Source organism: Camelus bactrianus, chromosome 16, assembly GCF_048773025.1.
Source record: "Camelus bactrianus isolate YW-2024 breed Bactrian camel chromosome 16, ASM4877302v1, whole genome shotgun sequence".
In the NCBI taxonomy this organism is placed as follows: domain Eukaryota; kingdom Metazoa; phylum Chordata; class Mammalia; order Artiodactyla; family Camelidae; genus Camelus; species Camelus bactrianus.
In genome coordinates, this window is record NC_133554.1 from 11,503,739 (window position 1) to 11,514,742 (window position 11,004).

The 11,004-nt window shown below is 56.1% G+C and overlaps 1 protein-coding gene across 1 annotated transcript; it reads left to right on the top strand.

The window, feature by feature from the left end:
* The first annotated feature begins 14 nt into the window (after positions 1-14).
* RASL10B (RAS like family 10 member B) lies at positions 15-10,860 on the top strand. The gene is made up of 4 exons (XM_074342591.1): positions 15-250; positions 3,129-3,491; positions 7,816-7,940; positions 8,427-10,860. The coding sequence occupies exons 2-4, from the start codon at positions 3,276-3,278 to the stop codon at positions 8,695-8,697; spliced, it is 612 nt and encodes a 203-aa protein (XP_074198692.1). The 5' UTR covers positions 15-250; positions 3,129-3,275; the 3' UTR covers positions 8,698-10,860.
* Positions 10,861-11,004: the final 144 nt, after the last annotated feature.

Sequence of the window (11,004 nt, forward strand, 5' to 3'; positions counted from 1 at the left end):
TCCTCCTCCTCCTTCCAGCGCGAGCGGGCGGCGCGCTCCGGAGGGAGAGCCCGGCTGGAGGTTTCCTACCCCCTCGGCGACCAGCACCTGCCCCCCGCGCCCGCCCCGAGCCCGCCCCGACTGCGCAGCCGGGGGCGCCCCCACCTCTCTCCCCCCGGGCCGGGGAGCCGGGGGGCAGCGCCGGAGCCCGGGGGGAGCGCGGCCCCGCCGGCCGGCCGGCCGGAGCTGGGGGCAGCTAGGACGGCCTCGGGTAAGCGGCGGGGGGCGGGGGGAGCGGGCGGGCCGGGGCCGGGGTGGGCCGGGCCGGGGAGGGTCCTTGGTCGGGGGAGAGTGGTGGGGGACAGCCGGAGCGACAGGGGCCAGGGGCAAGGAGGGAGGAGGGGGCCGGCGGGCCGGCGGGGAAGCGGCGCGGGGCAGCCACGTGAGAGCTGGAGCTGGGGGTGGGGGTTGCCTGCAAGGTGCTGGAGGCGGAGAGCGGGCTGGGCTCTGGTATTCCCCCCCTCCCCAGCTCCTACCAATCAGGTCATAGGGAGCTCAGCATCCTCCGACGCCCCCTCCCACCCACTCCCACACGAACGTGGTGGGGACACACGGCGGGCAGACGTGTGACTCGGCCCACGGCACCTGCAAAGCCCCTGCCCTCAGTCTGGGGCAGGGACTTAGGTGTCCAGGCCCAGGGGAGGGGACCAGAAGCAGGCTTTGGCCCCAGTGTATGTCCCCGGGCGCTGTCTGCAGACTCACTGCAGAGCACAGGCCTTGGGGAGGGATCGCTCAGGGGCCTGGGCCCTGCTTCTCTGGACAGCCCTCTTCCACCCCTACCCAGCTGGGGATGTTGGATTAATAAATACTTAGACGCAGGACCCCTGCCTGGGAAGCGGGAGGGGGCACCAGTCACCTCTGAGTCAGGGACAGGGCCCCACTTGGGCCTGGTGACTTCCAGGAGGCTGGCCCCAGCCTAGGGGCCTCTCTTGCACCCCCTCCCTGGCTGTAGCACTGTGTCCCGCTTTTATTTCCCAGCGAGTCCCCTAGAAACGGTTGGTTTCTGGGCAGGGTGTGTGGTGTCCAGGAGAATCTGCAGGTAGGGTGCATCCTAGATACCTCTAAGTTGCCACACCCAGAGAGGCCGGGATGCTGCTTGCATTCTTTGCCCTCTCTTGCTTCCCTGGGATGCCCCCCTCCCCACCTGCTTGTTCTGGTTATGTAATTAACCCAGCTGAGGCTCTCTCCCAGGCTGACAGTGTCCAGGGATGCCTGAGGGGCCCAGGGCCCTGAAGGGATTTATGGGGAGGAGGGACTGGTAGTTCCCCCAGCTGGGTGCTCATATAAGTAGATAAGCACTTGTTGGGGAAAGGACACTGCCTGGGGCAGGAAGGAGATCAAGGTCCTAGTCTTAGTTGACTGCTCAACTGGCCATGTGGTCGTCACTTCTCTAAATCTTTTTGTTTTTGTTTTTGTTTTTACCTTCAATGAAATGGGGAGAGTTGTGCGCGCGCGCACACACACACACACGCACGCACACACTGCATGTACATGAGCAGCAGCGCATAGTGACCCATCTGGGATTGCTTGGAGGTCCCAATGAGATGGTGAAAATCCTCAGATGACTGAAGGACTCCTGTGTGTGACAATGGTCACTGTTTACTGAACACCTACTCCGTGCAGGCACTGGGCTTTACTTGCATGACCTCACAACACCCTATGATGTTTCTTGCCCAAGATCATGCTTTAGGGGAGTCTCAGAGCAGCGAATCCAGTGCTGGTGGATCTCACCCCAAATCCTGCCCTTGGTTTACTATGCTGTGTGGGCACCCAGTGGATTGGGTCCTCTGAACCAGGACAGACTGAGCCGGGCATATGTGGAAAGAACACGCATCCACAAGAGAAAACATACTCACATGCTGGAAAGCCTGACTCCATCAGAGCCAGCAAACCTATCTGCCCTGGACCCACTTAGCAGGCACTGGAACAGTCCCCAGGCAAGAGGTCTCAGGCGCGTACCAGCCTCCCTAGTCACCATCCTTAACAGGAGAAGGCATCTGGCTAAAAGGTTTACTTGGATTATGTTGGAAGTAGGGGTTATGGACCCTACTTTATGTGCGTGTAGAACATGGCTTGGACTGGACAGCTGATTTGCTCTCTGACCCACAGCTAGGAAACATCAGAGCCAGGACTTACACCCGAGCTCTAAAGTCACTGAAACTGAGCAGGCAAGGAGCTAATTAATCCGCATCAAGGTCCAACACCGTAGCAGCCCTTTCCCGGGCACCTGCTGTGTGCCAGGCCCTCCAAGCTCAGGGGGTTGCCAGAGAATCAAGACACAGCCCTTGGCCTGTGGCCTTTGCCAGCTAGAAGCACTAAGCTTGGGAGCTGGCAGTACTGACAGTGTAGAAAGGAGCAGCTGCCGATCCCAGCTGTGGGCCTGTGCTCCTTTCTTCCTTCCCTGGGCCTTCTCTCCAAAGTGGGAATACCTATCACCTGGGGTACTGTATTGACCCAGGATAACCACGTGGGCCTGCTGACCTAGAAGTGCTCAACGAGTGTCACACTCCAGAGCCAAAACCATCTTCTTAGTCCAGCGGTTCTCAACTGGGGGCGCTCGGAAATGTTGGGGGGAGTGCCTTTTAGGTCATGATGGTGACTGGAGGCTGCCACTGGCAAGTACCTCCTGGCAACTGGGAGTGTCAGACATCCTGCTGGATAAAGAATTCCCTCTCCACAAAATGCCGGGCGTGCCTCCACTGAGACACACTTGCCTAATCTCCCCCTGGGGACCAGGAGACCAAGGCCGTGGGTTGTTGCTGCCTGGTCCCAGGCTCTGTGGGGAAGCTGGGATTTGAAGCCAAGTCTAGTGCTCTTTGCTCTCTGCTCTGCCACCTGCCTAGGCTGGGGAGTCAAACCCAGCCAAAAATCAGGTCATAATACTAGTCAAGAAAGACTGATTCCCACTGGTGAGGTGGACGGCAGGCAAAATGGAGAAGGAAGGATGGGGAGCCTTTGGATAGATGGAAGAGGGGTTCTGGGAAATGGAGCCCAAGTGGCAGTCACAGCTTCAGCAAAGTTCCCAAGGTGGGAGAGTACAGGACACGTCCAAGAAGCTGGCCCACCAAGCCCATCTCTTGTCCCCACAGTCCAGGTGAAGGCCGCAGAGGGCCCAGGGCAAGCAGGAGCAGCGATGGTTGGTCCTGACGGTGGCTGAGCCCCCAGCCCCTGGAATATGCAGCCCGGGGGAGCCCCAGGCAGCGGCGAGGACGCGGTGGTGGAGCGGGGCGAGAGGCATGGTCTCCACCTACCGGGTGGCCGTGCTGGGGGCGCGAGGCGTGGGCAAGAGTGCCATCGTGCGCCAGTTCCTGTACAACGAGTTCAGCGAGGTCTGCGTGCCCACCACCGCCCGCCGCCTCTACCTGCCCGCTGTCGTCATGAACGGCCACGTGCACGACCTCCAGATCCTCGACTTCCCGCCCATCAGCGCCTTCCCTGTCAACACACTACAGGTAGGAAGGCCCGCAGGGACAGTGGGTCCATGGGGAGTGGAGGGGTTGGGGAGAGGCTGGACTGCACCCCTCTCCAGGCTCTGGCCCTCTTGCTGGCGGGAGAGCTCTGCACTGCACCATGGGCCACCCTGCTTAGAGCCATGCCAGGTATCCATTCATTTGTGCAGTGGTTTATTCAACAAATATTTGATGAACATCTAATGTGTGCCAGGCCCTGTGGTGGGCACCGGGGTAGAATGGTGCACAAAACAGGCATGCAGTTTGCTCTCATGGAAACTCATGGACTGGTGAGAAGACAAAGAGGCAACTGTTACATAGTTCGATGAGTGCTGTGATTGGAGGGGACGTGGGGAGCTAAGGCGGCCCCAAAGGGGGCATCTAACCCACCCAGGTGTGCAAGGGTGAGGGTCACAGGAGGTGATATCTCAACTAAGTAGGATTTAGGCAGGTCAGGGGCAGTGGAGAGAAAGGCATGGAACACTAAATGCCTGTTAACATTCTGGGCTCTGCCTTCCATGGCGTCAGACGCACGTTATCTGTAGAAGGGACAGCAGAAGAAAGGGCTGGGACCTGGGAAAGGTGGGTTCTCAGAGATTGAAACCCCAACCATGTCTCTTACCCAAAGGTCTTTTCTTTTAAGTGATGCTGTGTCCCTTGAACTCAGGACTGGCCCATGGGTCAGCCTTCTGCAGGGGTTGAATTCAGATGTCCCTGGTGCCCTGGCTTATAGGGTCCAGCCTGAAGCACCAGGTCTTCCTTCCTTCTGTCTACCTCTGGCTTGAAAGGGGTGGGGTGCAGGAGGAAGCTGAGCCCTCAGACATGTTGGCTCACCAAAGAAGCCCCTGAACAGATTGTGCAGACTTTCTCCAAGAAGGAGAGGCAAAGTGGAGGCCCAGAAGGCGGGGGCATGGGTTGGCCAGTTGTAACTGTGCAATACAGCAATCTTTCGGGCAGGGTTGGGGGCTGGGGTGGGGCTCAGGGTCGGCACTGTCTTAGCAACTCCAGGCAGGAGGGCCTTGGCTCAACCTCAGGGACGCTTGTCTTTCCCATCCCAGGTGTGGGGGTGTCAGCACCAAAAACAAACAAACAAAAAGCCTGGTCCCTGCATCACCCCTTGGAAACAGTGAGGCCAGGGCAGTGGGTCCAAGGTCAAGCCTCCAGTTCTCCTCCAGAGGAGGCTAACAGTAGCCTGAGTGGATGTACAGACCCCGCTCTGGTCCTGTTCATTGAGCTTGGTTTATTTTTTCACATTTTGTTGTGTGCTTATTTTTAATTTAATTTCTGTTTTGAAATCAGTAAGATACAATTTAAAAGCCCAAACTTTGTAAAAAGGTACACTCAGAGAAATCTCAGTCCCACCCCTGCCCTCCTCACCTCGATTCTTGCCCCACTCTCTACAGCCATTCTCCTTGGCTTTCTAGTCACACTTCCAGTGTTCTCGACACAAATAAGAAAATGTATTCTCATTCCACTCCCCTTCTTACACTGAAAATCAAACAAACAGTAAACTGTTCTGCACCTTGGTTTTTTTTTTGGTTGGATATTATAACCTGGAGATCTTTCCATGTCAATATCTAGAGGTCTTCATTCTTTTTTCATGGCTACACTATATTCCATTGGAGAAGTGTTCTATGGAGTCCCCTCTTGTTGGACAAGTGGGTTGTTTCCAAACTTTTGCCATTTCAAGCAGTGACACCATGAATAGCCTTGTTCATATTCACTTTGTACATAGTGGGGTATATTTGTGGCATCGGTTTCTGGAAATGGCATTGCTAGGTCAAAGGATAAATGCAGCTGGAGTTTGGAAGGTGCCAGATTCCCCTCCCCTTCCATAAAGGTACACACGGTGTGCTCCTGTGAGCCATGTTATATGAGCATTCGCTTCTCTAAAGCCATCGGTGTGCATTGTCAAACTTTTAGATATTTGACAATCCAATGGATGAGATAGGATGGTCTCAGTGTAGTTTTTATTTGAATCTCTGATTATGAGTGAAGTATAGCCTCTTTTCATATGTTTGAAGGCCTTTGCCTTTCTTTTTCTGAAAACTATTAATGCCTTTGCCCATATTTCTTTCGGATTGTTGGCCTTTTTCTTCCTGATTGACCCTGAGCTCTGGACTCTCCAGGCTGTCCAAGACTTCACTCCTGGAACACAGAAAGGGACTTTGAGCAGAGAAATACTGAGACAGGACTCTGCATGTGGCAAAGATCAAAAAATAAAACCCAAGAGTCCCTACAGCCACTGTCTGAAAATAACACGTTCTTTCCCAGTGCCGGATGAGATCCAGCCCAGGAGAGCGGTGTTCCTGGGATCTGAGCCTCGGGCATTGCTTCTGCAGCCCCTCTCCTCCTGCCAGAGAAGGAAGCTGAGGTTAGAGGGCATGTGCAGCCCACCAAAGGAATAAGCAGTGAATGCATGGTTGGCACCCAAGTGGCTGAGTGTCCTCAGCTCCTGTGTCCTTAGAATTGGACTCAGTTTCCATTGCTCGTCCTCTGTGTTGACACAGCCCCAAGATAGTCTTTTACCATCTAGAATGCTACATGGAGCTAGCTGGAAGGAAAGCTGAGCTTTCTTGCTTCCTCTCTTCAATCAGGGGTGAAGGGGACAACCTAGCCAATTGAGAGCCTTCCTCCTGTCCCTTTTAGGAGCCCCCCAGGAGGAGTGGGTGAGAGGCAGCCTGGAGGCCCCCTCGAGGTAGCATGTCGGGGGAGCTGTGGGGCTGTCACCCTCAAGGGCTGGCAGCTGTTCCCTTTCCCCAGCACAGAGTTGGAAGAAGGTGGGAGCCTCTCTGCCTCTTTCCCCCTCCCTCCCACTTCCCGCTGATCTCCACTCCTTGTGTGGGATGGGAGAGGAATGGTGTACATGTGGGGGTCCCAAGCTCCCAGAGGTCACTGTGTCCAGTGGAATGCAGTCTTTCCTGGCCTGAGAAGTCAGTTTGTGGTTTCCTACGGTTTTAGATTTGTCCTCAGCCTCTTCCCCCTGCACCAAAGTTAAAACTCAGCACAAAGAAAAGATGCCACATCATCTCCCTGGAGAAATCCACTGCAGCAGCTTCTAAGGCTTTGAGTTGGGAAGTGCTTTTCTGGAGTCAGACTTAACTCTTCATCACTGCCACCAAAGTCTTTCCCCTTTTAATCCTTCTCTGCTGTACAGAACCAGCAGTAGTCCTTCATGCCTGGTTCCTTTCCCAACGCAGCTCATAAGCTGGCACAGGAGATACACCTGCACCTGCTTCTGGTCTCTCCCCTGGGCCCTAGTTCCTAGAGAAACTGTCCTGGGAGGCCTCTGCCTCCCCCAATTTCAGAGAGCTCCTTCTTTCCACCCACTGGCTGCCTTCTACTGCCCTTGCAATTCCCATCTGCTGGCAGGTTAATCAGCTAATTAATCTGTTAAGGAACCTTCTCTAGTGCACTCAACCTTTTCAGGGGCCTATTCCTCTTGAGCTGCAGCCCCTCCGTGAGAATTTGCCACAAGCGTTCGGGAAGTTCCATCTCCCTGGCGCTTCCCTTGGACCCCACTCTACATCAGCCCCCATTTTGCATCCAATCTCAACGTTTTTCTTCTCAGGCTTTCTCCTCAACTCTCGGTGGAGCAAACTGAAGGGGCACATCGGGTAGCAATCTGAGGGCAGCGATACAGGCCGGAGTAGTGTTGATCCCAGCAGGGTCCAGGTGGGGTTCAGGACCACGGAGAGCTCACCGGCCTGGGTAGTGCAATTAAAGCGCTTGCTAAGAGCCAGCCGGCATGAAGCACTAAGGAAAATGAGGAAGGCCAGGCTCTGGCCCTCTCAGGAGCTCACAGCAGAAGTGGGGATCTGGGGATGCAAACAGCCCTGAACAAGGTATAACTGAACTGTTCTTAGAACACAGTGGATAAAGGGAGTAGTCCCCTGCTTACAGGAAGACTTCTTGGAGGAGGAGGAGGCATTTGAACGGAGGCCTGTAAAGAGGATTTCAGTAGATCCAACAGCTAGCTCAGGGCTGGGCTCTTAAGGGGCACTTAGTAAATGTACTTGAATAAAGGACTGGTCGGATGGATTGGGGGAAAAAATAGGACAAGGCAGATCTCAGCTCCAGGCGTGCACAGGACAGAGTTTCCCTGGAGATCAGACAGTGTGACCTGCCCTATCCTGGCTTGGAGGTGGGGAAGCCACAGCACTGAGCTCTTCCATTTTGCCCTGGGCCTGGTGTCCTGGGGTTGGGTGGGTGTGGAAGGTGTAGGGTGCAATGGCAGGTGAGAGTGCTGTGTATGGCTGGAGGTGCCTGGGGGCAAGGGGAGCCTTCATGACTGCTCTGACCTTGGTACTGGCTGGGGGTGTTGCAGGAGTGGGCAGACGCCTGCTGCAGGGGACTCCGGAGCGTCCACGCCTACATCCTGGTCTACGACATCTGCTGCTTTGACAGCTTTGAGTACGTCAAGACCATCCGCCAGCAGATCCTAGAGACGAGGTGAGTGGCAGGGATACAGTCTATTGCTACCTCAATGGATGCTCCAGTGCTTGCAACTTCCCATGAAAAGGGTTCAGTGGGAAACAGATGAAGTGCCCTCTAGTTCCCACATATAGACTCAAACACACACGCACTCATGACACTTTGCTGTCCTTATTTCTGTTAACCCATTTTGGGACCCTTACCATGGGGTGGCTAGTCTAGTGCAGTGGTTAAGAGCAGGGACTGCCGGGGCCACTCAGCTGCATGACTTTAAGCCAGTTAACACGTAAGCCTCAGGTTCCTCACCTGTAAAATGGGGGAAACAATAGTACCCACCTTTTGGGTCAATTGTGCCAGCTAGAGAATGTAACGTACCTCAAGGGCTTAGTGCTATGCCTGGAACAGACGGATGCCGGCAGTGTTTCTGACCAGGCACGGCCTGCCTTTCTTGAAATCCAGGGGTTGTGGACTGTGGGGTTCTGAGATTCCCACCTCGCCCCGCAGGGTGATCGGCACCTCGGAGACGCCCATCATCATCGTGGGCAACAAACGGGACCTGCAGCGCGGACGCGTGATCCCGCGCTGGAACGTGTCACACCTGGTGCGCAAGACCTGGAAGTGCGGCTACGTGGAGTGCTCGGCCAAGTACAACTGGCACATCCTGCTGCTCTTCAGCGAGCTGCTCAAGAGCGTCGGCTGCGCCCGCTGCAAACACGTGCACGCCGCCCTGCGCTTCCAGGGCGCGCTGCGCCGCAACCGCTGCGCCATCATGTGACGCCGCGCCCCGGGGCCGCAGCCCAAAAAGGCCCAAGCGGGGAGGGGGCAGGAAGAGAACTCCTACCATCAGGCCTGAGACGCCCCTGCAGCCACTCACCTCCCCAGGAGAGGCAGAGGGCGAGAGGGAGCTTCCCCATAACTGCCCAGTCCTCCCCTCCTGCGTCTGTCTTCCTGGGATGGCCACCTTTAGTGCTGTAGTTAGTGCAGTACCCGGCCCGGCCCCAAGAGGGCGCTGCCGCCTTTTGGGACTGGGGGTGAGCGCGTGACGTGAGGGTGGGGATAGGGAGGTGCTGCCTTGGTCGGGCCCCCACCCACCTTCTCCAGAGAGTGTGTCTGTCATTGTCCCGTGTCTTCCTTTCCAGTGTCTACTCGTCCAAGTGTCTGTTTGTCCTCAGCTGTCTTACCCACACTCTCCACCCCCAGCTTTGTTCACAGGGCTCTCATTTCGTCCATCTCCTTGTCGCAGATACTGGCAGCTTCTTTAAGAGGCCAGCCTTCTGACCGTCAGCACCACCGGCACAGGGCAGAGAGATGCGGGTGGCCCAAGGACCTCAACTGGGGTTCGAGGGTTGAGGTCCTAGATCAGTCAGGGGGAGAAGGCTGAGCTCTCCCCCTTCCAGGGAGACCTCCCCGCCCAAAAGCCCCCAGAGACACAACAACCTACCTTCCAGCCTTAACTCGATGGTCCGTCCCTGCCGGGTGCCCCTCACCCCCTTCCTGACCCTAAAGCCAGATGACCCCTTGGGTTAATTTTTTTTTCTTGACAGTATGGAGAGGGAATGCCCCAAAGGATAGATTTATTTCCACGATGCCAGGTTCCAGCCTTCTGTTCCCTTCTGGATTAGGTGGTCTGCCAGACTGGGGGATGTTGGGTTGGAGGGGCTGGTGGTGGGCAGGCTGTGGAGGGAGTCGGGCAGTCAGATTGTGCCAGTGAAGGCTTTCCCCACCTGACCCCAATCTGACTGCCCCAGACCCTGCCTGCCTTGAATTTCAGATTATCTTGATTGATCTGGGGAGGGGCAGAGCCAGGAAAAGAATTACGGGGACCCCTGTGCTTGGGGGAGTTATGCTGGCATCCCCACCCCTAGGCTGAGGCCCTCAGGATCTGATGCCCCGTGTCCCAACACCCGTTGGCCCTATGCCCTGACTCACTCCGCCCCATTTTCTCCGGCTGCCTGGCCAGTTTCTACCTCTTGTCACCGGAGCTGATCACTGTCAGTTTTGTACTGATTTAGAAATAACAAAAATAATGAAGATACTGGTAGCGGCCTGAGGGATTACTGGGGGATTTGGAGGGCGGGAGAAATGGTGCGAGTCCCCTGCTCCCTAGCCAAGTTCTCCTTGAGGCTGAGCCCTCAGCCCTGCTCTGGTGGGAGGATAGTGGGGTCCCTTGTTAGAAGAGGGACAGATAGAACAACCTAGCCTTGATGTAGTCAAGCTGTGGCATATAGACCAGGAAACCAGGTAGCCCAGAGTGGTGATGGAGAGGAGTCCGGGGAAGGGGTCATGGGCAGCAAACTTATCATCCAGATCCAGGGTGAGAGGGAAGCTTCGATTCTCTCTTCTGCTTCCCTAGGTGATCCCCCCTCCACCCACTGGGAGTAATGCAGCCTGACAGTGACTGCCCTGACCTTGAGCAGTCCACTATTTGGGGATTTTAGTCCCTGCTGGGCTGCATGACTGGGCATTGACCTGCCCTCTCTGAGCCTCCCTCTGAAGCAGAGGAGGTGGCTCCCCTTCCCCACACCTTGGAGTGGCTGGGAGGGTAAGAAAGAGGGCCTGCCCCCCTTTAACCCCTGTATCCTTGCCCCCTGATTCACCAGGGGTATGGGGTGAGGGATGGCAGCATCTCACCTGCCCCATCACTGTCACCCCCATCTCTGAGGCACCTGAGGTTGGGGTGAGGGACCCAGGCCTCTGGCTGCCCCTTGTGGGAGCCATTGGAATGTATTGCCTGGCTGGCCCCCATCACCTCCCCCAACTTGCTTCACCTCAGATCTTTGATTTCGATCCCTTTCTTTTGCCCCCATTCTGAGTCTCTGTCCTCCCCCACCCCAACCCCGGGTTTCCCACCACAGGGTCTGGAAGTGTGTGTGACACCCATTGCGCTGTGATCGGAAGTCAGATTAAAAATCAGGGAGTGTTTTCCCTCGTTTCTGTACCAAGGTGTTGGCTCAGTTCCTGCTGTGGGAAGGAAGGGGCTCCCTACAGGCCCTGCCAATAGAGCTCTGGAAGGAGAGTGTGGGTGATGAGGTGGCCTGAGTCCTAAAGCCCAGGTCAACCAGGAGAATGAAGGGAAAAGGGG